The sequence below is a fragment of the Patella vulgata genome, chromosome 2, assembly GCF_932274485.2.
Source record: "Patella vulgata chromosome 2, xgPatVulg1.2, whole genome shotgun sequence".
NCBI lineage: Eukaryota > Metazoa > Mollusca > Gastropoda > Patellidae > Patella > Patella vulgata.
Genome location: NC_065880.2, coordinates 88,750,438 through 88,777,332, shown reverse-complemented (window position 1 = coordinate 88,777,332; position 26,895 = coordinate 88,750,438). Strand labels below are relative to the sequence as shown.

General features: G+C 39.2%; 1 protein-coding gene across 2 annotated transcripts in view; it reads left to right on the top strand.

Moving 5' to 3' along the window:
- Positions 1 to 23,031, top strand: part of LOC126810070 (sodium-coupled monocarboxylate transporter 1) — a 40,164-nt gene extending 17,133 nt beyond the window's left edge. Inside the window, exons 2-17 of one of the 2 annotated variants that reach the window (XM_050535027.2) lie at positions 2,177 to 2,628; positions 6,605 to 6,670; positions 7,186 to 7,237; positions 8,038 to 8,105; positions 9,069 to 9,223; positions 9,684 to 9,824; positions 10,706 to 10,835; positions 13,209 to 13,297; positions 15,111 to 15,226; positions 16,051 to 16,118; positions 16,247 to 16,274; positions 16,352 to 16,410; positions 17,228 to 17,442; positions 18,539 to 18,639; positions 19,463 to 19,584; positions 20,491 to 23,031. In XM_050535027.2, coding sequence (XP_050390984.1) covers positions 2,260 to 2,628; positions 6,605 to 6,670; positions 7,186 to 7,237; positions 8,038 to 8,105; positions 9,069 to 9,223; positions 9,684 to 9,824; positions 10,706 to 10,835; positions 13,209 to 13,297; positions 15,111 to 15,226; positions 16,051 to 16,118; positions 16,247 to 16,274; positions 16,352 to 16,410; positions 17,228 to 17,442; positions 18,539 to 18,639; positions 19,463 to 19,584; positions 20,491 to 20,739 — 2,028 coding nt within the window. In that variant the 5' untranslated portion in view covers positions 2,177 to 2,259 and the 3' untranslated portion in view covers positions 20,740 to 23,031. Of the gene's footprint in view, positions 1 to 2,176; positions 2,629 to 6,604; positions 6,671 to 7,185; positions 7,238 to 8,037; positions 8,106 to 9,068; positions 9,224 to 9,683; positions 9,825 to 10,705; positions 10,836 to 13,208; positions 13,298 to 15,110; positions 15,227 to 16,050; positions 16,119 to 16,246; positions 16,275 to 16,323; positions 16,411 to 17,227; positions 17,443 to 18,538; positions 18,640 to 19,462; positions 19,585 to 20,490 lie in introns of both variants that reach the window. The other variant, XM_050535026.2, reaches the window with a different exon arrangement.
- The last annotated feature ends 3,864 nt before the right edge of the window (positions 23,032 to 26,895 follow it).

Here is a 26,895-nt window from a genome sequence, read left to right as displayed (position 1 = left end):
ACAATGATTGCAATGCAGAAAGACACTTTACACCCCCTATCCCTCCGCTGTAATATCATCACTATTACCCAAAACTGCTATGAAATTGCAAATTTGATCCCTTTTCTCCAATTCTAGACCAAAAAGTCAACCAAAAAATGCAGGAAGAGGGGAGAAAAAAATTAAGGGAAAAATTGTCTATATATAACTCGCACTACATTCGTAGTCTTAGTCCATAGGGGCCAATATCGCAAGGAATTGAGATCTTTGGGATATAACCTATATTTCAGATTATGACCCGTAGAGTGTCCACAAACAAAATGTGAACGGATGGATATAGGCAACGTCAATATACAAATGTGTGCGTATAAAAACGTGTCATCGATCAATTGCCAAACGTACTTATAAACAGACCAGTGACATACAGCAGGCGGATTTAAGAGGAATTCTTCTTGTAGGAAAGAAACCAAAATTCGCGAAACAAAATAGACAATATGGAAACAGTAAATTCTATACATGGACCAACACGTGAAATCAACATTCTGTCATGTGACATTTCGATAACTATGAAGTTTTAAAGTGATTTCATGTTCTGTAATTTAATTTGTTTAGAGAATAAATTATCCCAAAATACATGTTCATATTTTTTGATAAGTGTTTATTATTGGAAAAAGTGTCCATTAGTGCCTTTAAAATGCTGTATTATATTTAATCTCGTGAGCGTGGGTTATTATTAGTACCTTTAAAATGCTGTATTATATTTTATAACGTGAGCGTGGGTTATTGTTAGTGCCTTTAAAATGATGTGTTATATTTTATCTCGTGGGCGTGGGTTATTGTTAGTGCCTTTAAAATGATGTGTTATATTTTATCTCGTGGGCGTGGGTTATTGTTAGTACCTTTAAAATGATGTGTTATATTTTATCTCGTGAGCGTGGGTTATTGTTAGTACCTTTAAAATGCTGTATTATATTTTATAACGTGAACTTGGGTTTTTGTTAGTACCTTAAAAAAGTGTTATATTTTATCACGTGAGCTTGGGTTATTGTTAGTGTCTTTAAAATGCTGTATTATATTTTATAACGTGAACGTGGGTTTTTGTTAGTACCTTAAAAAAGTGTTATATTTTATCATGTGAGCTTGGGTTATTGTTAGTGTCTTTAAAATGCTGTATTATATTTTATAACGTGAACGTGGGTTTTTGTTAGTACCTTAAAAAAGTGTTATATTTTATCACGTGAGCGTGGGTTATTGTTAGTGCCTTTAAAATGAATTATATTTTATCTCGCGAGCGTGGGTTATTATTAGTACCTTTAAAATGACGTAATATATTTTATCTCGTGAGCTTGGGTTATTGTTAGTACCTTTAAAATGACGTATTATGTTTTATCTTGTGGGCGTGAATTTACACTAAATTAATATAAATAAGAAGTTTTATCACCGACAACAGATTTAAAAGTGAATGTCAGTTATCGCTAATTTGAACATGTAGGTGATTTTCGGGCAGTTCCAGATAGTTCAAGAATAGTTCTAATTTCTGTATTTTTTTGTATTTTTTGTCAAAAATCTCAAACCTCTGAGTTTTCTCAGGGTTCTCCGGTTTCCTCCCACTACTATAGACTCCTACGCGCAAGCGAATTAATGAAATAAATTGAACCATGTTAGTCCCGAAATGGCCTAGTTTGTGTCCAGCGTGCACGTAAAAGATTCCTTGGCTGTTGGAATTCGATATAAGAGTAGCGCCGCTGTCCGGGCAAAATTTCCCTCATAGCACACTGTTCGGCGTATGCCCGTCTTCATTAGCCCAGTTAGAGCAGAACAGTTGGACGTAAAACCCTATTTCATTTCATTTTCAGTTTGAGCAATATAAAAATTCACTAATAGTAATAGGCTATACCCAGCTAAGGCGGATCTATTAAGTTAATAAATAAGTTCGGCAACTCGATCTGTATAGGCCAATAACACCAGCATACCAGAATAGATCTGACACTCTCCTAAAAACTAGTTTTAATAAATGGATCTGCTGGAACTTGAACAAGATTGTATACATTTCACGTTTGTTCGGTTACATGCCTAATCACTCTAACATCAGTATCAAGAACACAAAAACTAAATCAAAGTTAATTCCTTGACATTTTTTTGTTTTTCTTTTGTAAGCCATTAAAACTATTAAAATAGATTCGGATTATCTTTGCAGGTTTTCCCAAAATAAACCAACGGTCTAAACCAATCTGCTGTTTGGGAATCATCACGTATAAGGCGACCTAATTCATCATCAAAATGGCCGAACGACTTTACAGTTACCAAACCGGAAGCAAGCACACGTTCACGTGGATCGACTACTTCCTGTTCGTCTGCATGCTGTTAGTTTCGGCGGGAATTGGTATTTTCTACGCCATTAAAGACCGGAAGAAGAATACCACCAAAGATTTCCTGTTGGCTGGAGGCAATATGTCGGTATTTCCGGTGGCCCTGTCTCTACTGGCCAGCTTCATGTCGGCCATTACGTTGCTAGGGACACCAGCCGAGATGTATAACTATACCACGATGTATTGGTGGATTGGAGTATCGTATTTCTTCGCTATTTTCGCAGCAGCACACATTTACATACCTATATTTTATCGACTTGGTGTCACCAGTGCTTTTGAGGTAAGGATTATATTAGACCTGGTTGTTTGAGTCCTGTCATGGCGGGAAAGGCGATGACAATTCTTGGCGCCACTAACACGACGTTGGTCAATGGTGGGACTGGGAGGGCTAGGCCTATATCATTAGATTAAATTGATCATTAGATAAGTCTTTAATAATAATGAACAGAGATGCTCAAGCCTTGTCATGTCGGCAAAGGCCAGGACCACCAGTAGGTCACTAACAATAAGTATGCTATTGAAGGGATCTGAGAGCACCTTCAATGGGCAAGATTGGTCTCTTTTGATCAGGGGAAAACACGATTTCCAAACTTTTTGAAGAAATGGATACTAGTCTTATGTTCTTTACAGTGCAAGTAGGAGTAGAAAAGAAATGAAATAGGGTTTAACGTGTAACCTTTTTGCACCAACTGGGCTATTGAAGACGATTTTTCCTTCTCTTCCAAACCGGAGAAAATCCATGAGGTTGGACAGGCGACCCTACTCCTTGTCACGTACAACCGGGCTGCAAGTAGGAGTATAATACGAATCATATGCCATAACAAGAAGATAGATTTGGATACTACATATCAAACTTTGGGGGGCGGGGGGGGGGGGTAGCGCGTGCGGGTTGTATCTTAAGGTCTGTCAGTGAGTCACTGGCATGGTTTCCATTCGCTGGTTGTACGTGACAAGGATAGGAGGATCGCCTGTCCAACCTTGTGGCTTTTCTCCGGGTCCTCCGGTTTCCTCCCACTGCTAAAGACCCCTACGCGCAAACGAATTATAGGAATAAAATTGAACCATGTTTGGCCCAAAATGACCAAGTTTGTGTAGAGCGGACGTTAAACCCATTTTTTTCTCTCTCTGCCTTTACAAGTTCAAATGCCTTCTTTATTTGACATCACATCACACTGCGTCGATCATTGGCTTCTATATACCCATTTACACTAAATAGGAAATATTTTTTATCCAGATATACTTCAAACACCTTTATTTATTTTTTGAATGCTTCAAAAAAATGTTCTAGAATTGAATTTGTATAAGGAAAAAAGTTAATACTGTGAGTTAATTAACCCGCACTGATGTCACCCCTCGCAGTGATTGTAGCGGGCTAGCTGATATCCACAGTTGATCAGTGTACAGTATGATCTAGAGTTGAGTTGGGTTGTCCCAAATTGAGCGGATATGTTGTCTCGCTGTCTTTATCTCCGACATGTACCTCAGGGTGATAACAGGGGATGGACATCGTGTTCGATGATGTAATTCGTGGATTATCTCAGTTGGAGGTGACTCACACTATTAAACCACTTTTAGCATCGATTTAAATGACCACCAGAAACCAACAACTGATAACAAAAAAAAGAAATACAAGGGGAAGGACAAAAGACGAAGATGTTTAGACAGGAAGAAACGGAGGACTCACACTATTATACCACTTTTAGCATCGATTTAAATGACCACCAGAAACCCACAACTGATAACAAAAAAAGAAAACAAGGGGAAGGACAAAAGACGAAGATGTTTCGTCAGGAAGAAACGGAGGACTAATTGTTGTCCACTTTAATATCTTTTGATACGCCAACATTGAAATTTGGTCGTATATTGTCGTCGCCCCGGTTAGTCAGTCTGCTGGGCGTTCACAATCTTGTTATTAATGAATGATGCACCACCGTGACTGACAAGGAAACGTAAAATGTAGGAAAAGTTGGAGTCCTCCCGGTAAACTCCGTACAGTTTTGAGCATAGACTCGGGCTTTTTCTTCCCAGTCGTGGATTCATAAAAAACGTATCCGAATGATAACGCTCTGTAAGCAAAGGCGTGGGTGTAAGCGATGCAGTGTAGATCTGTATCCATGGGCACAGTTCTGCTATATCAGGTAGTTTTATTTCTTTCTGTGGCGGTTTTTCGTCCCATCCGAACAACTAAACGTATTTTGCTATTGATGACATGTAACAGGGGTGTAACTAAGCGAGGTTGTCATGGTAATGATTTGACAATGCTCCAACAACAACCTAAATTTAATTACACAAAAATTTTAAACAGCTAATCAACGTATTTTATTAAGTGTATCGGCGTTTGTAACTACTTTGGCTTATAAAGCGAGAATTTCATATTTTCTAAGAAAGTCAAAACATAATTATTTCTATGTCTCAATAGGTTGTCAACTCAGTATTATACGATATGATTCTCACACTTAAAAATCATTCACACCGGAAATAATAACACAGTTACCTCCCTTGTTTTTCTAACCCCCCCCCGCCATGGAATAGCTATCTTCAAACGTTTGAAGTTGAAAATGATATTTTTGCCAATTTCTCAACTGGCAATAGTGAATTATAGGATTAATAGGATTATTCTTTAAAAAAGTATAGGACTGTTTATAGATACCATCTATTCTAAGGCTTTATTTTAATAAATTTTAAAAATATAACTTAAAAATATGAAATTGTAACTTTAACAAAGCCGGCGTATGATGTATATACCCATTGGCACTGTGTATATGTATCATCCTTATATATGTCCCAGTGGGGAACGACAGTGGCTAATTCACACTGATTAGTCATCCAGATTTTCCGCCGTGGTTTCCCCTTGTCAGTGATGCAGGACGGAGGGCCTGACAAGGACAGCTGTCTAGTCGTTCGGATGGGACGAAAAACTGAGGTCTCGTGTACACATTGGCGTGCACGTAAAAGATCCCTTGGCAGTTGGAATTCGATATAAGAGTAGGCCGTAGCGCCGCTGTCCGGGCAAAATTCCCTCATAGCACACTGTATGGCGTATGCCCGTCTTCATTAGCCCAGTTTAGGAGCAGAACAGTAGGACGTTAAACCCCATTTCATTTCATTTCATTTCACACTGATTAGCTGTGAATATTCGCTAGGCCGCTACAATCACTGATAAGGATGACATCGATGTGATTTAATGAGCCAGAAATGTTAACTTTTTTCCTCCGACAAATTAAATTCTAGAACATTTTTTTATTGTATTAGAAAAATAAATAAAGACGTTTGACGTATTTGTAGGTAATAATTATTTCCTATTTAGTGTAAATGGGTATTAAAATGAGTAAAGGGCAGCTTTCTGCCCGATTCAGAAACGTCTTATGTAAACAATGCACGCGCCACTGAGCCAATGATTGACGTCGCGTGATGTGGTATCACGTGTTGAAGGCAGTCATCTTTTACAGAGATATTAGAAGACTTTTGTAATACTCTGTTAAGCAGATTGTGGTTAAGTGGGTAAAACGCTGGCTCTCGCTGGAGGTCGCATTGGCCGAGAAAATTTATCGGGATTTTCCGGCGTGGTTTCTCCTTGTCAGTGGTGCAGGACAGAGGGTTTGGCCAGGACAGCTGTCTAGTCTTTCGGATGGAGCGAAAAACCGGGGACCCGTGTATACATATGCGTGTACGTAAAAGATCCCTTGGCAGTTGGACTTCGATATAAGAGTAGACCATAATGCCGCTGACAGGGAAAAATTTCCCTCATAGCACACTGTATGGCGTATGCCCGTCTTCATTAGCCCAGTTGGAGCCGAACAGGAGGGCGTTAAACCCCACTTCATTTAATTTAATTTCTTATGCCCCATTGAGTTGGAATGCGTCAGGTCGTGTTAGTATTTAGATAAATGGTTTGGTCCTTTATAGTTTTGTTTTTAAATGATAGTATTTGTTAAAGGACAATATTGGTGTCATTCATTGTCATAGAACTGGTTAAACACGTTCCAAATATTATTTTAACACCGAAATCATTGCTACGATAGATGCGTTATGAAGTTTTTAAGAAAATTATATTTGGAACGTGTTTAACCAGTTCTATGACAAATGTTATAATGACTGACACTAGTATTGTCCTTTAATGGATGTATTTTGTAGATTTGGTCCTATAATAAAGGTTTTATTTAGTCTATATTAATAAAACCACTGTATTTTGTATAATTGGTCCTATAATAAAGGTTTTATTTAGTCTATATTGATAATAACACTGTATTTTCTAGTATTTAGATAAAAGATTTGGTCGTATAGCAAGGGTTGCTGCTGCCTGTACGTATGTTACACAAATGGTATGTATGTTTTAATTTCACTAATGTTTTCTTTGATAAATTTGAATCTAATGAATGACGTCTGTCTCATGACATATTTGCTTGACACACGCATAGAAATATAAAAATAACTATTTATGTATTTTTATGGATAGAAGCATAGGACACACGTAACTACAAATGTGTATTTTAGTGGAGGCCTATCTATTTAACTGATGTCGAATCAAATGTCGACATTTTACCACAATTAACGTCGATTCTTCAACAACAAAATTTACATAGAACCCGAAACTTGAATATGCTTGCCTCTTTTGGAACTTGAATATTTTCATCAGTAAATGGTGACATATTAGATTTCTTCTTATCATATATTAGATAATATGATTTTGTGACGTTGGTACTAGTAATTAGTCAGCAGCACTAACTTCATTAAATTATCTTGAAAATTTATATTGAATAATGTCTTTAATAGATGCTAACATAATTAGATTTTCTATTATCAGAAGAATACATAATTTATTTATTGTTGTTTACAGACAATCTACATGGCCATTGTTCTATATGCTCCATCTCTTGCCTTAAATGCAGGTAATTCAAAGACGTGTTTTTTGGGGGTAGAAATTAGATCAAACATTTTGTTGTTTTGTTGTGTTTAAACTAAAAAAATTAAATTTCATCTCAATAATTAATAATTACCGCATGTAGCATGTATATTTCACAAACTCAGGTCATGAGAAACTGAAAATTAATTAACCGCAGCCTTATGTTAAAATTTCCTCTTAATCAACGAAAATGAAACCAAAATGATTTTAATTGGACTGTAACAAGGACCATATCTAACTAAAAAAAAGCCCAATCTGGCCGCGAGTTCACAAAGCATTCTCGGACTTAAGTTAAGAATTCACTCAAAATTGTTGGCCTTATTTTAACTAAAATATAGCCCTTTATAAAACTATTGTTGTTTTAATGTATCAAATACATCAATAAGAAACTATGTGCAAAGTTTTGTGTGTCTGGATCGAAGATTAAAGGTTGAGTAAATTCTAAAGTCTGGGAATGCTTTGTAGGGATTATTTGTCTTACACAAAACACCAGTCAGTAGCATTATCTGTTTTTGCATTATAAGGACATTAGAATGTATGTTATCATTTCAGTAGTGGGGTTGGATGACCGAATGGCGTAGTTTCGATTCCCCGGTTGTACGGGAACAGGAGTTGGGTCGCTTGTCCAACCTCGTGGGTTTTCTCCGGGCCCTCCGATCTCCCACTGCTAAAGACCCCTACGCGCACGCGAACTAGTGAAATAAAATTGAACCATGTGTTAGTCCCGAAATGACCTAGTTTGTGTCGAGTGGGCGTTAAACCACATTTCTCTCTCTATTATTTCAGTAACTGGTGTTACCTTGTGGGGTTTAATCTGGACAGTTGGCGCAGTGTGTATATTCTACACAGCAATTGTAAGTTTATCATGTTCTCCGTTTGGCTTGTCGAATGCTCCAGTTTTAGACAACCAATTTATGTCAATATGTACATTTCCCTGCTGTATATATTTATACTTCTGTTATTCAGAAATGTGTTTGTCATGTCGTCCGTCAAGGTTTTATGGTCGTAATTTTGAAATGATTGTTTTTAATAGATTACTTTTGAGAAACAGAAAAATAAATTCATAATCCCTGATAATCATATCGAAGACTTTGATATGGTTCTGTAATAGGATAGGACATGATAACAGACTAACATACCGCTTACGTGGTCATTGTCTAGTTCTCAAAACTCGTCCATAACATTTAGCTCCCAATTTTCCCTAGACCAACTTATCGCTTATATGAGCATTATCAAGTTCTCAAAATTAAGTCAATGAACGGGAGTAGACAGATAATAAGGCTGTATTTTATGTTAAAGTGTATTCTTCTGTTTTAAAGCTACCAGATCGTCGAAATATCACTGAATAAAAAACCCAACTCGTCTTTATAACAAATCTACTTAAACTCATCCATAATTTAGGGGTTGGGTGGAACGATGGTTTTTACAAGAAAAAAAACGCGTTAAAACGTAAGTTCTGTCATTTAGTTATGTGGCGTGGTTTCGATTCCCCACTTGTACGTAACAAGAAGTAGCGTCACCTGTCCATACACAACGGTTAGCTCCAAATTTTCCCCATAGGTAGTTTATGTGTAATGAAATGAAATGAAATGAAATGGGGTTTAACGTCCTACTGTTTTGCTCTGAACTGGGCTAATGAAGACGGGCATACGCCATACAGTGTGCTATGAGGGAAATTTTGCCCGGACAGCGGCACTACGGCCTACTTTTACGTGCACGCCAATGTCTACACGGGACCTCGGTTTTTCGTCTCATCCGAATGACTAGACAGCTGTTCTTGCCAGGCTAGTTTATGTGTAACTTACCGTGTGTTACAGGGTGGTATGAAGGCTGTTTTATGGACTGATACATTTCAAACAGGGCTGATGTTGGCTGGTTTATTAGCTATATTAATACAAGGTAGTATAGAAGTCGGAGGTTTCGCTAAGGCCTGGGATATATCAGCGGCAAACGAGCGAATCCTATTCTCAGAGTGAGTGAATATTATCTTTCCTAATTATTGTCAACATAAATATCAATTCGGATAATTTTGTGTCAACGTTGCGGGTTAAAATCTCTTTGATGTATGTGTTGCATGGACACTGGCAGACCCATATTCTAATCCCTACATGGGGCAAATTTACTAGCTCAGTTCTCAGTTGTCATGTGTTCTCAATGGCGTGCACGAAAAGCAATTAGTAGCAGTTGGAGTTCGATCTAGAGTAGGCAGCCCGCCCCCACCCCATCCCCAATCGCACACAACAAATATAATAAGGATATGGTAGTCTGAACACTTTATTAGACATTTATAATGAAACAGAACTTGGCTGTAAACTTGATGGCCTGCCAAAAACATCCCCAGTTGGGCTACGCAATTCCTAAAGTCGACCCTACTTTGACATTGGTCACCTAGTTATATTTCTACAATATCTTGTGTTCTTCTTTATTTTCAGTTTTAGCGTGGACCCATCAGTACGTCATAGTTTCTGGTCGTTAACTATTGGTGGGGCGTTTGTTTGGATTTATGTATATGGAACAAATCAAGCCCAGATCCAGAGAACCATCACCTGTCCATCTCTAAGAAAGGCCAGGATGTAAGTCAAGCGTAATCCATCTTTCTGGAGGAGCTCACTAACGTGGCGTTCCGGCTTCGAACCTGGTGTCGGCCGCGAAATATCCTCGGCAGGGCTTAATTAACCATTAAGCAAAATAAGCACGTGCGTAGGTCATCATGGGAATGGAGGGGGGGGGGGGGGCACCACCGAATTTTTGCTTTGTTAGATGACGAATTCAAATTAAGAACTTTTAATTAGTTTTTCTTTGTGTTTTGTCTTCTTTTCTTACTGTTACCTTCTTTGTCTCAATATATATAATGACGTGTATAGAGCCTCAGAAAAACTCTAATTATTGGTTTCCATTTTAAATTGTGTACAATATGGCATACCCCTCGCAGTGTTTCGTTTGACTAGAGCTAATCCCACTTAACACTGCTGTAAAGGAAGCAAATTTCTGTTCCAAATTGCTAACTGCGTAACAGTGTCATCACGCTTGATGGAGACGGGGCAAAAAGTGAAAGGTTTATTTCATATTGCGCGCAAGAAGGTATTGTTCACTGTGTTCTAGACACCCGGTTTATTTGCCAGCTATCTGTGTTGTATTGTAAACGTTTTCCGACGTGGTTTCCCCTTGTCAGTGGTGCAGAACGGAGGGCCTGACAAGGACAGCTGTCTAGTCTTTCGGATGAGACGAAAAACCGAGGTCCCGTGTATACATTGGAATGCACGTAAAAGATCCCTTGGCAGTTGGAATTCGATATAAGAGTAGGCGATAGTGCCGCTGCCCGGACAAAATTTTCCCCATAGCACACTGTATGGCGTATGCCCGTCTTCATTAGCCAAGTATAGGAGCAGAACAGTAGGACGTTAAACCCCATTTCATTTCATTGTATTGTAAACGAATATTTGTTTTGTTACAGTGCTATTTGGCTGAATCTACCTGGTTTATGGGTTGTATTATACTTGTCCTGTTTGATCGGAACAGTTATTTACGCTTTCTACAGAACATGTGATCCTAAAACTTTTAATCTTATCACAGCTTCTGATCAGGTACGTATTGTATTCATGTATCTTATTACAGCGTCTGGTCAGGGGCCTGTTTCACGAAATTTTAACTAAGATAAAATCCAAATTTTAGTAATTTGATTGAATAATATTAGATTGATTTTAGTAAGTACGTACTGTAGTCATGTATCGCTAGCCTCGGTCTTATGTATCACTAGAAGAATGCTCGGCTTCGCTCGGGGGTCATAACCCCGAAACCGGAAGTAGTAGACTAACGCCACCTGGCCTATGTTACCCCTATACCCCAAATTTCAGACTCGGGGCAGACCTAGTGTAGCCGCCAACCCCGAACAGACAGACAAACGACAGGCACAAATATTAGTATAGATTTGTAGTCGTACAACGTGAACATCAAATCAAGAACGATAGAACAGCTTTGTCAACACCAATGTTTTTGTAACTCCTGGAACTTCATTTCTTAGAAACACAAGGTCTACTGCACAGTGGCGTGTTTAATAGGGGTAAAGAAGCTATGACTCCGGACATTAATTTCTCGAAAGGGGTGGGAGTGGTGGGTGTTGAGGGCATCCAATCAAAGAGTGGACGTTTTTTTCAATTGTGAAATTATCGATTTTAACTAATATAAATTGAACAAACTGTCCTACTTGATTTGAATAAAAAGTTTATTTCACCTTTTTTTTCACATCGGGTATTTAAAATGTCTTCCTTTCTCTCATTAATGAGCAGGCTACGAGAGAGAGAGAGATGGGGTTTAACGTCCACTCGACACAAACTAGGTCATTTCGGGACTAACATATGGTTTAATTTTATTTACATAATTCGCTTGCACGTAGGGATCTTTAGCAGTGGGAGGAAACCGGAGGACCCGGAGAAAACCCACGGGGTTGGACAGGCGACCCTACTCCTTGCCACGTACAACCGGGGATTCGAAACCACGCCAGTCGGCTCAATGACAGACTGTATGATACAGCGCGCGCACGCTAACCATTCAGCCATCCACCCCCCCAGCAGGCTACTAAGTCCTAGACGTGGGTGCATGCGATCAAGTAATTGGCGGGGTCACGATTGCTAAGTGGGTAAGACGCTGCGTTGGCCGAGAAAGTTCATCCAGATTTTCCGGCGTGGTTCCCCCTTGTCAGTGATGCAGGACGGAGGGTCGTGTACACATTGGCGTGCACGTAAAAGATCCCTTGGCAGTTGGAATTCGATATAATAGTAGTGCCGCTGCCCGGGCAAAATTTCCCTCATAGCACACTGTATGGCGTATGCCCGCCTTCATTAGCCCAGTTCGGAGCAGAACAGTAGGACGTTAAACCCCATTTAATTTCAAAGAGAAGATCAAATCCCTGATGCACGCACTGCTACTGAAACTTTGAACTGTCGGCTTAAATAAACCCGTGTCCCGACTGCTACTGGAATCTGAGCAGAAATTTTATATTTCAGTGTATCGAGACTGACATAGCTTAGGTCAGTACATACTGAAAGCGTACATTATATTCTATGTCTGGGGAAATACCCCTTTGAGATGTCGGATTTAGTAAAGCGGATCTCTGAGTAACGGTTTCTTCGTAATGAATAATATATAGATGGATGGACGTTAAAAGTTAAAAGCCTATTATTGATGGGGCTATTGTTACTAATTACAGTCTATTCCTGTAGTTAGTTATATAATCACGATGGAACATCAACTCATGTAATCAATAATCCACTTAGACCTGTTTAACACTGTAAAATCCATACTCCGTGAAACAAACATTTAAAGAGCTGGCAATTCTCACTATAATAGTTAACAACTAGATAATTTAAAGGCAATTTGCTGAAAATTTCAAGTCAAATTGATCCGCTATGAACCGAGATTTTAGCGATTGAATATTGGGGCTAGCCTCGATCATCATTACTAAAGTCGGTAGGATAAACAACATAGTCTCGATTATCCATTTAATCATTAAATCGCGAAGGAAAGTTCTGCAGTAAATCGACTCATAATCCACCAAAGATCACAGGCTAGCGATGACATCTAGAGTTGATTATGGTCTGGATAAGTTAATTAATGTCTAATTAATAATTTAGAAGACATTTCAGGGCTAAAGAAAGACCTGCAATAGGCAGATCAAGCTCTTGCATAATGTATGTGTAATGAACTTGAACTGTGAATTATTTTTTTTTATATACACATCAGTTTGTAGCGAAGTGATACGGCGCACGTTGCTTGTCAACTCCATGACATGTTCAGTTTCTAACCGCCTCGCTCCCTGAAAGACCCGAGGGGGTTATTGTGGTGTATTTTAAACCCTATCCCTATATGTCAGGGGTAGCGCCCTTGTACTGACAAGTTTACAATTTGATAAATAAACCCTTTTTTATTTTAACAGTGTATGTTATATAATCTATTTACAGTTATTGCCACTTTTTGTAATGGACGTATTAGGACATATACCGGGTTTACCAGGACTATTTGTAGCCTGTATATTTAGCGGTGCTCTGAGGTAAACTCCACTTACATTAGCTATATGTATCCAAAACAAAAACAAAACGCTTTAGAAGTATGGTATAATATACTGGCCAAATTTGAGGCAGGACGATTTACCCAATTCCATGGAATACTACCCAGTACCAACCTAATACCAACCCAATACTAACCCAATACTAACCCAATACCAACCCAATACCAACCCAATACCAACAAATACTATCCAATAATACACCCAATACTACCCAATGCCGCCCAATACTCTCCCAATACCAACCCAATACTAACCCAATACCAACCCAATACCAACCCAATACTAACCCAATACTGACCCAATACTAACCCAATACTATCCAATACCGCCCAATACTAGACCATAATACCACCCAATATTACCCAATACCGCCCAATACCACCCAATACCACCTAATACTATCCAATACCGACCAATACTATCCAATACCGCCCAATACTCACCCAATTCCACCCAATACTACTCTATAACACCGAATACTACCCCATATACAACCCAATACTACCGAATACCTACCCAATACTATCCAATACCGCCCAATACTCACCCAATACCGCCCAATTCCACATAATACTATCCAATACCGCCCAATACTATCCAATACCGCCCAATACTCACCCAATTCCACCCAATACTACCCTATAACACCGAATACTAACCCATATACCACCCAATACTACCATATACTACCTCATTAGCATAGTTCAGAGGGGATGAAAACCCAACATTCACCCGTGTGCGCACAAGATCCCGTGACAGTTAACTGAAAGTCGAATACAGTAGGCAGAATTACCGCTTTACAGGCAAAAATTCCTTCCTAGCATACAACATGACATTTGCTCCTTCCATTAGCCCGGTTGGTACAGAAAAGTAAGATGTTAAACCCCGTTTTATTTCACTCAATATCAAACAGGTTTATCTCCCTTTAAGTGTTAACGAGATGTGAACACCTGCCCATATTAATCTCACGTATCTAAAAATATTTGTATTTAAACCATATAGCATATAAATTCTGTTTTTATTTCACTAGCTCATGTTTGTGACGCAATAGTCAGAGTAAAGATATATCACTGATAGAAAAAAAACTCGTGTTAAAAAATAGGATAAATTGCGATGTTGTTTTAAACTTTAGATGAAGATAAACTAAACCAAATTGTTCATTTAAATTAGACGGAAATTCTCTTCTCGAGAGTTCGTTTCTCTATAGATCTGTGGTTCGCAACCTTTTTTTGCTAACGACACACCTTGGAACACATGAAACAATAGCGGCACACCTGGCTAAATATATTTGAAAAATATTTGAATTTTGCAGAATAAAAACATGGGGTCCTGCGGTCCCCCACCGTGAGCATTTTATAATTTTGACCCTCTAAATGAAAAATCATGCCCCCGCACTTTGAAGATTTTAGCTTCACTAGAGGGGCTAAAATTTTCTGTACGCGGGCGTGCAACAGCGGGGACCAGATGGGGGTGGGTGGGAGAGGGGGCTCTTCCCTCGGGCTCGGGAGCGTGGGGCCTGTGATCCTCCACTGCACTCTGAAGATTTAAGCCCCCGCACTTTTAAGATTTTAACTTCACTGGAGGGGCTAAAATTTTCAGTGCAACAGCGGAGGCCAGATGGGGGGGGGGAGCTCTTTCCTCGGGTTCGGGGGGTGGGGGCTGTGGTCCTTCACCGCGAACATTTTGAAATTTTGACCCTCTAAATAACCAATCATGCCCCCGCCTGCCCCCTCGACAGTCCCTTGTTTGTATGTTGATTATATTACCATTTTCCTATTACCATGTCTATTTTTAGCACCATATCATCAGGTTTAAACTCCATCTCAGCTGTAATACTACAGGATATCATCAAGAATCTAGGTGGTAGAAAAATTACAGAAAAAAGAGCCACAATTATTTCTAAAGTCCTAGGTAAGCTGGAGTATTCTCATACTGTCATGATTCTGTTAAAAACAATACAGCGTGATTGGATCGCGTACAAAAAAACGCCTCTCTTTAGGTCTAGTGGTCTAGAAGAAGAAGAAGCGCAGTCGGAGCAGAACAGAAGTCATTAACCCCATTTCATTTCCCGTACTAAACTTACGCTGTCTGTCTAAAATTAATTCCGCTTGAGAACAGACACTAAGCTAATTGACCGGCATTTTAAGTCCTAAAACACTAGGTATACTTAGTTATTACTGTATGTTGTGACGTTATAGCTGTTCATTCAGTAGTGCTACAGCTGTTCACACTTTGAGGTTATACATGTACATGCAGCTGTCCATGCTGTGACGTTATATTTATTCAAACAGTGGCGTTATAGCTGTTCTTGTAGTGACCGTATAGCTGTTCATGCAGTGACGTTATAGCTGGTCGTGCAGTGACCGTACAGCTGTTCGTGTAGTGACGTTATAGCTGTTCGTACACTGGCGTTATATCTGTTCATGAAATGACGTTATAGCTGTTCATGCAATGACGTTATAGCTGTTCGTGCAGTGACCATATAGCTGTTCATGCAGTGACGTTATAGCTGTTCGTACACTGGCGTTATATCTGTTCATAAAATGACGTTATAGCTGTTCATGCAGTGACGTTATATCTGTTCATGCAATGACGTTATGGTTGTTCGTACAATGACGTTATAGCTGTTTATGCAGTGAAATTATAGCCGTTCATGCAGTGACGTTACATCTGTTCGTACATCGACGTTATAACTGGGTATGCGATGCTTAGTCTTTCCATTTTGTTTTTTTCAGCTGTTGTATTTGGTATTTTGATGATTGGGTTGACCTACGTAGCTTCTTTATTAGGTGGAGTTTTACAGGTATTTACTTCCAATTCCTTTACAAATTTTTTTCAGAACATTTATATACTGCTCTGTTGTTTCATGCTTCTTTTACGTGATAGGTGGGCTTATTATATATACCTTCTATATTTCTGTTTCTTTTTCAGGCAGCTTTGGCCTTATATGGCATGATAGGTGGGCCTATTATGGGTATATTTACATTTCTGTTGGTTTTTTTTTTCAGGCTGCTTTGGCCTTATATGGTATGATAGGTGGGCCTATTATGGGTATATTTACATTAGGAATGCTCTTCCCTTGGGCGAATCAAAAGGTAATTTTTTAAAATATTTTTTAAATTATCTGTTTTATTACGTGTGAATATAAAGTGGTACGTCTCCTCTGTGAGCAGGGCCGTCGGAACCCGGGTACACAAATGGTACCCTGCCCTTTTCTGGGGTATACATGTATACCCATGCCCTAATGATGAAAGTTTTCAACCTTTTTACTAGTCTATTCATTTTAGCTCATGATATGAAAATTGTGAATAATCAGGCTTTTGTCTCTTTCATTATCATGTATTTTAAAGGGGTTTATGTTGGAATTTGGAATGCAAGAGGCGCTCTAAACAGCGTTCTCGGAATTGACAAATTTCAAAATTTTCTAGAGCAACCCCCCTATCTTTTGGTACCCTGGCCCTCGCGCCGTTTCGGCGCCCGTCTGTGAGCTTCCCTGGTGTGAATATGAAGTGCTATTAGACGTAGATAGAAAGTAGCATATCCTGCCATAAATACTAACTTAGTGACTATTTACATAATATTCGCCCGGTTGGGCTGGGAGGCCGAGTGGTCTAACGGGTGGTTCTTTAGAGCAAAAGGTCTGTAATTCGGTTTTGACCCCAGACTTGCATGTGACAAGCAGTAGCGTCGAATGACTAACCTCGTATGTTTTCTTTGGGCCCCATGTCTAAATATCTTTGAATTAACTAGTTTGTGTTGAGTAGACGTTAAACCCAAATTTTCTCGGTAATCAAGCGGCGGGGGCTTTGGTCACCCAGTCAGAATCCCAAGAGTTATTAAGTCTAGTTCCAACATGTCATGGGTAATCCTATAGTAGATTAATTCCGTATATATTATTTTTGTTTACCTCAGGGTGCTGTAACAGGTTTGGTGACGAGTTTAATTTTGATGTTTTGGATCGGTATTGGGTACCAGGTTCACCGCCCGATTGTAGCCACACCATCACCAATCAGTCTTGTTGATTGTAACTGGAATTTAACCACTACTACTCCAGCTGTCACACCCGCCATGAACATGAGTTTTATAAATTCTACTGCCCCTACTGTTACTGATGGGGCTGGTGATAGGTATGTTACCACCCATCCTCGGTGTCCCCGGTGGTCTCATTCCGTCCTAATCCACTGTACCCTGGGTCCATCCATGGGATATTCACGTATTCAAATTATTTGACCTTGATCGTATATAGCTTGATTCTACGAACCAATCCAAAAATAGGTTACAAACCAGTTTTAGCCTCATTGCTTATGTTCATAACAATATGGTAGCTTGTTTGTTGCAACAAGATGGGAGTATTTCCCATTCGCCGACTTCTTTTGTATTTAATGATGGTTTACATTGGTCGATAAAAATAGAACAGTCATCAAGGGCAGATAATTTGAATACGTTGTCTCCCCATGGATGATGCCAGGGGAACGGAATGAGACCACTGGGGATGTCGAGGATTGTTACCACTACTCAAATAGACCTGTTCAAGAATACGCTTTGATTATGGAAACCGGATAAGATCGGTGTTAACATTACTCAAAAATACTTGAAATAAACAGTCGTGTAGCTAGAGGTCCTACCAATTAACGACAAGAACCGACATTTTGTCAGTTGCGTCCAGAGTACTGTAAAGAGTGACCGACATGGAAAAGATATGTTATACACATATGAATACCAAAACATTAATACAAACAATGATACACAGCCATCAATTTGATTAAAACAACAATAAGAATTTTATTAAAATAACACATTTTTTTTATAACAAAATCAGATTAAAACAAATATTATAACTTGCTCTTATATTTGTTGGGATAAGTTGTCTTATATTTCGACCCATGTTTTAAGGTTGGGGTGAGTTGTCTTCTAACTTGGAATGAGTTGTCTTATATTGGGATGAGTTGTCTTGGGATGAGTTGTCTTTGGGATGAGTTGTCTGTTTACCAAACAAATGTATATTCACACATCACACCAAAATATAAATAATTCCATAAAAAAATGACAAAATTATTGATAAGTGAATTTGACCAGAAAAACGCACTTCTCGGTGACATAGTAGGGTCGTTTTTGTCAAAATTTCAATTATTCATAATATTTTCAAATTTCTATGAAATCATTTAAATTTTGAATATGACGTGATTCTTGAGGTGCATCACAGTTCATCGTCTTTTGTTTCAGTGATCCTTTGGTGGGGTTGTATACATTATCCTACATGTGGTATACAGCCACGGCAGTGCTAACAGTTATAGTTGTCGGTCTTATTGTCAGTTTTATAACAGGTACGTAGTTTGGCATATGATATCTTACCACTAGACTTAGACTCCTATAGTGCCTACCTGTTAGTTTTGGTGGCCTACCTGTGCGCTGTTCAATTTAAGACCTGTCATCTATGCATCCGGTTTTCGATCCAAAATTGGTACGTGACAAGTGCTTAACCTCGCCGTAGGTCACCCCCGCCCCCTCTACCCAACTTCTAAAAGACCCCAATGCGCAAGCGGGCGGAGAGCAAGGGACGACGTCTTGTCATCAAAAGGGACAAAACACGAGGTACCGTTTACATGTTGGTGTGTGCATAAAGACCCCTTTACAGTTAGAGTTCAATTAAGAATATAGGCGGAAGCGTCGCAGTCCTGGTAACCTTTCCTCATAGCACACTCGTCTTCATTAGCCATAGCACACTGTGTGTGTGTGTGTGGGGGGGGGGGGGTGGATGGTTAACGCGTGCGAGTTGGGTCATAAGATCTGTTATTGAGTCAAGTAGCGTGGTTTCGATTCCCCGGTTGTAAGTGACAAGGAATAGGACCGCCTGTCCCAAGCTCTTGGGTTATCTCCGGGTCCTCCCACTGCTAAAGACCCCTACGCGCAAGCTAATTATTGAAATATAATTGCACCATATGTTAGTCCCGAAATGACCTAGTTTGTGTCGAGTGGACTTTACACCCCCCCCCCCTCTCTCTCTCTCTCTCTCTCTTTAATAACCGTAAACCCCATTTTATTTCTTTTCTATTTCCGAAAACCTATTTCCGAAAACCGAAAGTTGAACCCATATTTGACGGAAATGTGATCCAATCCCTGACCTTATATTTGTATTATTCCTTACAGGTGCCACCAAACCAGAATCCTTAGATCCAACTTTGATTTGTCCGTTTTTTGACATCGTGTTTCCATGTCTACCAGAAAAAATACTCAAACCTCTCAGATTTGGAATTGATTTCAGTCACGTGGTAAGAACTATTTTCTGTTTTAAAGTTACAATTTCATATTTTTAAGTTATATTTTTAAAATTTATTGAAATAAAGCCTTAAAATAGATGGTATCTATAAACAGTCCTACCTTGTTAAAGAATGATCCTATTAATCCTATAATTCACTATTAGCAGTTGAGAAATTGGCAAAAATATCATTTTCAACTTTAAATTCAAAAGTTTGAAGATAGCTCATGGGAGGTAATTGTGTTATTATTTCCGGGGTCAAAGGATTTTTAAGAGGGAGAATAATACCTATGGTCGTATAATAATGAGTTGACAACCTGTTGAGCAAAAGACATAGAAATAATTATGTTTTGACTTTATTAGAAAATATGAAATTATCGCTTTAATTATATTGATAGGCGGGGTGGAGCCAATCTGATTAAAATACAGATCTATATTTCTTTTCGTTTTTTTTCATACTTTCGATGGCCTACACTACATGAAGATCTGGCCGATTCTAGTGGAAGGTCGCGTCAGGGGTCGAACCAGCGGCTTCTGACCCTATGACGCCAGATATTGATTAATCAAACAGCGTTGTCGTTTCTAGTTAATCTACTTAAAATCGTAGCCATCCGACGATATCGAGGGTTGATTATGGCCTTGTCATGTTAATTAATATCAAATTGATAATTGATATGACATTTAAGGCCTAAAGAAAGGGCCTGCAATAGCCAGATTTAGCTCTTGAATAATGCCAGTTTAATTCATTGCTATGTAAAATTATTGATGTTGACGTACATATTTGGAAAATTATTTTAAATTTGGAATGGGGGTGGACAATGTCGGATAAAAGCCCCCACCCCTAAACCTATAGGATCCCCATAGGCTGGGTAGTTATGGCATGCTGGTTAATTCGTTTCATGTCATATCTTTTTTATAGGAAGACGATGATTTTAAAACCAGAGTATTGAAAGATTCTTTCAGAAAAAATATCAAGGTGAACTACACACCGGAAGACCAGAAAGCAGATCTTCACGCTTCTGAATCGGGCGTTACGGTTACTACATCCGGAAATGAATCTACTCCGACGCTGGTAACGACTGTATCCCAGTCAGCTTTGCCGAGCGACGAGTTAGATAAAGAGAAGTCTGGGGTCAAGGATGACCAATCAGTGTCAACTCATCTTTAAGTGTACCTCTTGTAAAACATGTTCATTCGTGTTCTATTATCATTGGTGTTCGATTTCTCGTAACCAACTGAACGGGTTTTTTTTGTCGGGCTCAATGGAAGATTGTACGACAATGTTCGGCTTAGGCTTACCTCATATTTCAGTCGAGATAGGTTTTTTTGGTGGTTGCGAGCGACCAATTAAAACATATGTTACAATATCGGCGCCGTTTTCGGCTACCTTTTTCGTTGCAGTGCCTTACCAGGGGAAACTGGCGGGTCGCCGACAAACCAGTACGACGAAACGGTCGCCGATCGTCGTGCTGGCTTAACCACAACTCTCAATACACCAGCCACCATGTTTTTATGTGGAAGACAAAAGTATCTCGCCGAAAATTTCGCATAGTTTAAGCCGATTTGTATATGAATAATAGATGCCAATAATTGTAAATATTTAGACATATATGTCTCAGAAAAGTTTGTTTTTTAAATGACATGAGGAAGAATGTATATAATTTTTCAAATGAATTCTATTTATAAACAATTTATCACTGCTGCTTTAAACATATACGAGGATGCTATATGGACCAGGGACCGAACGTGACGTTATCGCGGCCATCTTGAAATTGTAACGTCATATGCAAATTTGAAGTCTGTCAATCGATGCGCAATTGTCCAAGTAACAAGCATATCGATCGTTCTTAAAGTAGCTAAGTCTCTAACTCAATATCATCCAAAATCTTCAACATTGAAAACACGATTTATTTGTCAAATTAAATCAACATTCATGTTCAGTTGTGATCTTACCGGGAAAAGATGGGCTTTTGATATCCAATATTTAAGACAAAATAAACATTTTACCATTGGTACACGAATCGTGTACCATAATGCGCTTCAGCCCCATTTGTATCAAGAGACTCGAGGGACGAGGCTAGACACATTGCACCAAATCAAACGGCGTGTGTAGACTGGAATAACCAGACGCTAGAAATTTGCACTCGCTTGAGACTGCTGGCTTATTTCGCCGAACATAACTGATTTGAAATTGGAGTAAAAACGGAAACCATTGAATGTAAATCAGTTTATATACATTCATATTACAGTATTATATGCGTTGCGACCCACTTTTGTCAATTTCTAGGTCCCAAATGTTAGCGATTTAGCTCCTTTAAATTGATGGAGCCTTCGGGTTTTTTTTTTTTTTATTAAAAACGCGCTGTCTCCAAGAAGACGAGTCGCGCATGGGTCCCAGTTTCATATTTTAATACCCATCTGATGTGCTGAACGCCATTTGTATTTTTTGTACATTATGTAATATTTTCACGGCTTAATTCGTGTCCATATGTGCTCGAGTTGATTTAATTTAGACATGTTTTAAAATATCATCGGTAGAAAATCTCCTGACTTGGCTTCAATCCGATTGAAAAGAGGCCCAATCAAAAGATTTTAGCCATACTTATATCTGGCTCTGGCTTGTTTAATTACTTCAGCTGCAGAGGATGTTGATTATTGGGAAATTTTCATTTCGTATCTTTGTAAATACTTGACCAAATTGAACCATTTTTAGATTGATATTCCTTTTAGTTTTTAGAGATTCGAATTTAAAAAAAATCCCCGAAAATTGTGACCATCAGCTTTAAGGGTTTCAAATGCAGCTTGTATCTTCCCGAAATTCCCGACAAGCCATGAGCATCCTTCTGTATCGGAAAGCCAATATTATCCAAGGAGAACTGTCTCATATATAGAAATGAAATGAAATAGGGTTTAACGTCCTACTGTTCTGCTCCGACTGGGATAATGAAGACGGGCATACGCCATACATGAGGGAAGTTTTACCTAGACAGCGGCACTACGGCCTACTCTTATATCGAATTCGAACTTCAAGGGATCTTTTACGTGCACGCCAATGTGTACACGTCTCATATATATAGGCCTAAATATATGCTGCCAATTGTTTGCGATGTCACCTAAGGCGGAAGCGGGCGTTAAATAAAGCTTCCCAGGCCCCCGCCTATTTTCAGGAATAAATCGAAGTTCCGATGATACGTCTTGGATTTTTAAAATATTTTTTTAACACCACTTGTATATTTTGTTTGCTTTCTTCCTGACCAATGCCTCTCATTTATATACACACACTTTTATAATTTTTTTTCTATATCTCTGTTTAATAAATCTGTTTATGATGGTTGTCCATGGCAACAGAGATGCTTTAACAACACTATTTTAAATAATGTATATAAACCATATTTTGTTGTATGTTCGTTTTAACAAACCTCTTAGATTTAGAACAAAATAAAATGTTTTAATTGGTTAAGCTAATGGGTTATTTTCATTTCATTTCCTATGCCGTATTAATAGTAATAATATTGCACCGAAGGCCGGTTTGTGAGGTTCACAATGGCCGCTTTATATAAATGAGTATTTTGGGGAATACCAACCCTAACCCGTTTAAGAAATTAAATGAAATCAAATGGGCCGGGTTTAACGTCCTACTGTTTTGCTCCTAACCTGCCAAGGAATCTTTTACGTGCACGCCAATGTGTACACGGGACCTCGGTTTTACGTCCCATCCGAACGGCTAGACAGCTGTCCTTGTCAGGCCCTCCATCCTGCATCACTGACAAGGGGAAACCATGCCGGAAAATGAACTTTCTCGGCCAATGCAGGGATCGAACACTCGACCTCCAGGCTAGCGAGCCAGCATCTTACCCACTTAGCCACGTGATCCCCAACCCTTTTTAAGAGGGGTAAAAAGGTAAACTGGATCCAAGTTCAGTCTTCTTAAAAAGGGTTAGGGTTAGTATTTCCCAAAATAATCATTTATAGAAAGCGGCCTTGTTGACTCTGGAAGCCCAAACTTCCCCAACCAGCCTAGAATTAGCATCTCCCAATTTTTTCAGTGGCATTAAAATGTTATACTTTATGTTTTATTACCCTAATAACCAGTAATTGTATGGAATATTACAAGTATTATTACCAATTGTATTCCATAGCATTGTGTCCTACAGGGTGGGCCAAAAATATGCAACCCATTCTGATTGTAGAGAGAGAGAGAGAGAGAGAAATGGGGTTTAACGTCCACTCGACACAAACTAGGTCATTTCGGGACTAACATATGGTTTAATTTTATTTCAATAATTCGCTTGCGCGTAGGGGTCTTTAGCAGTGGGAGGAAACCGGGGGACCCGGAGAAAACCCACGAGGTTAGACAGGCGACCCTACTCCTTGTCGCGTACAACCAGGGATTCGAAAACCACGTCAGTTGACTCAATGACAGACTTTATGGTACAGCGCGCACGTGCTAACCATTCAGCCATCCAAACCCCCCCCCCCCCATTCTGATTGTACACTACTTTTTAAATGTGAATACTTTAAGGATACACTATGTAAGATTTGGATAAAGAGCTAGACATTCTAGCTATAATAGTTTTAAAATAGATAATGCAAAATGAATATATTGAAAATTTTATTCAAATTAATGTGTGCATTAATTGTATCCGTGGTACTGGTTGTTCGAAGCTATGTCTCGCTCTCCATTTGAAATTAAATCAAAATATGGCTGATCTGTTCTAATCTACCTGATATCGGAGAGTTGGCATTGAGAGTTGATTATTGTCTTCTCATGTTAATAAATGTCTAATTGTTAATTTATATAATATTTAAGAGTCATTCCATGAGAAAACCATGCAAAATCGTGCAGAATCGGGAAGATGGGGGGTCGGCAGATCGAGTTCATCTCCGGGGGATTTTATGGACTCCCCCTGACTACTTCACAGCCAGAAGGGCAGATGTCAAAATTTCACCGTTATTGAAAAACAGCCTCTGGGTGATTTTTGGCCAATTTTGCCATTTTTCAGGTCATTTTTTTATCAAGTTTCAGCCACATATTGTGGCGAGTCTAGGGTTTGCATGAAAATGGTGGTGATTGGTGATGTTAGTGGGGGTCGTCCTGTGCCCCAGTGTGAAGACCATGAAGTCGCATCTATTCTCTGGGATCAATGATCAGCAAAATTGTAAGATATGGTGAATAAAACAGAAAATATACACCTGCGAAGATTAGCTATATTTTCTATGATAGGTAGGTCAAAATATCGAAATAGTTTTATGCACAGCTCGACTCCCTCTATCGATATAAGAAATAAAATCTCTGTCACCTCTCTTCAATCAAAGCGAAATCATAAGTCAAAGTTGGTGAATTTTCCCTATTGTAAATCTACCATTCTCTATGAAATGGCCAACTACTTTCATTCAGGGTAAGTCAGCTATCTCCGTTTCTTCACCAAATCATTCGCCCGCGCTCACTGGTAGCAGCTTGAAACCCCCTCGGGCAAAACTAGTCTCTTTAATGAGGCTTGATATCCAATCCAAGATGGCCGTGCTCGAAAGCGCGTAAAATTGCGGTTTTTCCTCATGTTTGGCCATTAAATGTGGTATATATCCCAGATATGACCAAGAGAATCACTTCATACGATTGAAAAAATGTACTAAGGACATTTAGGCCCACCTTTTAGCACATCACATAGCAATAAGTGATGTCAGAACCGAATGAGAGCTTATTTCTTGACGAAGCTGCATTAAATGGAATATTCCAAACGGATGCATGCTGCCACATCTAAGGTGAAGCCATGCAAAGACCGCATTGTGTCACTTGGAATCAACTTATACCTATTGGAACGGCTAAATGAAATAAAATACTATTGAAAAAAAAAGAGTGAAGCAATTGTGTCTTTGAAATATCGATGGAAACCCTGTGTGTGTGCTCGACCACAAATTCCACAATCAAATTAGCAGGAAACAGTTGTGCGGTGATACTCAAGTTGACTAAGTTAAGCGATGGGCTTCAGAAGTTCTCAAACCAGCTGCATTGAGTCTGATATAGCTGTAATACCTTTACTAAAGGCCAGCTCTCTGCTTTTTTTTAAAACTTTGGCAGCATTAAAAAATTCTTGTTAATTTTAGAATTTTTTCTTCTATTTTATGTATGCCGGAAATATTATGCTGCCCATAATGAGGAAATGGGCGTCAAGAGAGCCAAGATCCTACACCGCCTCGGGGTAGTTCCTCAAATAAAAAAATATGGCATAGGGTCAAAAATTCAACTTCATCATATGATCAATTTCAGAGCCCAAAATGGATCTTGCTGGGCCTTTTAAAACTGAATTTGTACATGAAGGACATTTCTATCACCTCTCAACATATTCCAATCTCATTAAAATGCGGATCTATATTTCGTTTGGTTTTTTTTTATACTTTCGATGACCTACACTACATGAAAATCTGACTGGTTGTTGTGAGTGGTCACGTCAGAGGTCATACGAGCGGCAGTTGAGCCTATGACGTCAGACATTTGATTAACCAATCAGCATTAGTGCTTCTAGGGGCTTACCCACAGTTCCGTGCAAAACATACCTAAAGCTCACCGTAACAGACCGTTTCATTGGCTAATACCTCACAGAATTCAGAACACATCAATGATAAACAACTCTTTCAGATCCTAGTGTAGTAAACATCACTAATAACCACCATTTCCATCCAAACCATAGACTCGCTACAATAGGTTGCTGAAAATGACCTGAAAAATGGCAAAATTGGCCAAAAATCCCCCAGAGGCTGTTTCTCAATAACGGTGAAATTTTGAGATCGGCCCTCCTGGCTGTGAAGTAGTCTTGAGGAGTCCATAAAATCCCCCAGAGATGAACTTGATCTGCCGACCCCCACCTTCTGCATGGTTTTCTCATGGAATGACTCTTAAGGCCTAAAGAAACCCCTGCAATAGGCCGATTTAACTCTTGCATAATGTATGTTTAATAATGTCACAGAAATGAAATGGGGCTTAACGTTCTACTTTTCTGCACCTGACTGAGCTAATGAAGACGGGCATAGGCCATACAGTGTGCTATGAGGGAAATTTTCCTGGGCAGCAGCACTATGGCTTACTCTTATATCGAATTACAACGGGCACATCAATGTATACACTGGTCCTCGGGTTTTTCGTCCCATCTGAACGACTAAACAGCTGTCCTTGCCAGGCCCTCCGTTCTGCACCACTGACAAGGGGAAACCACGCTGGTAAATCATGAACTTTTTCGGCCAATGCAGGGATCGGACACGTGATCTCCAAGCTAGCCAGAGTCTTACGCACTTAGCCACCGTGGCTCCTAAAAACAAATACATTAGA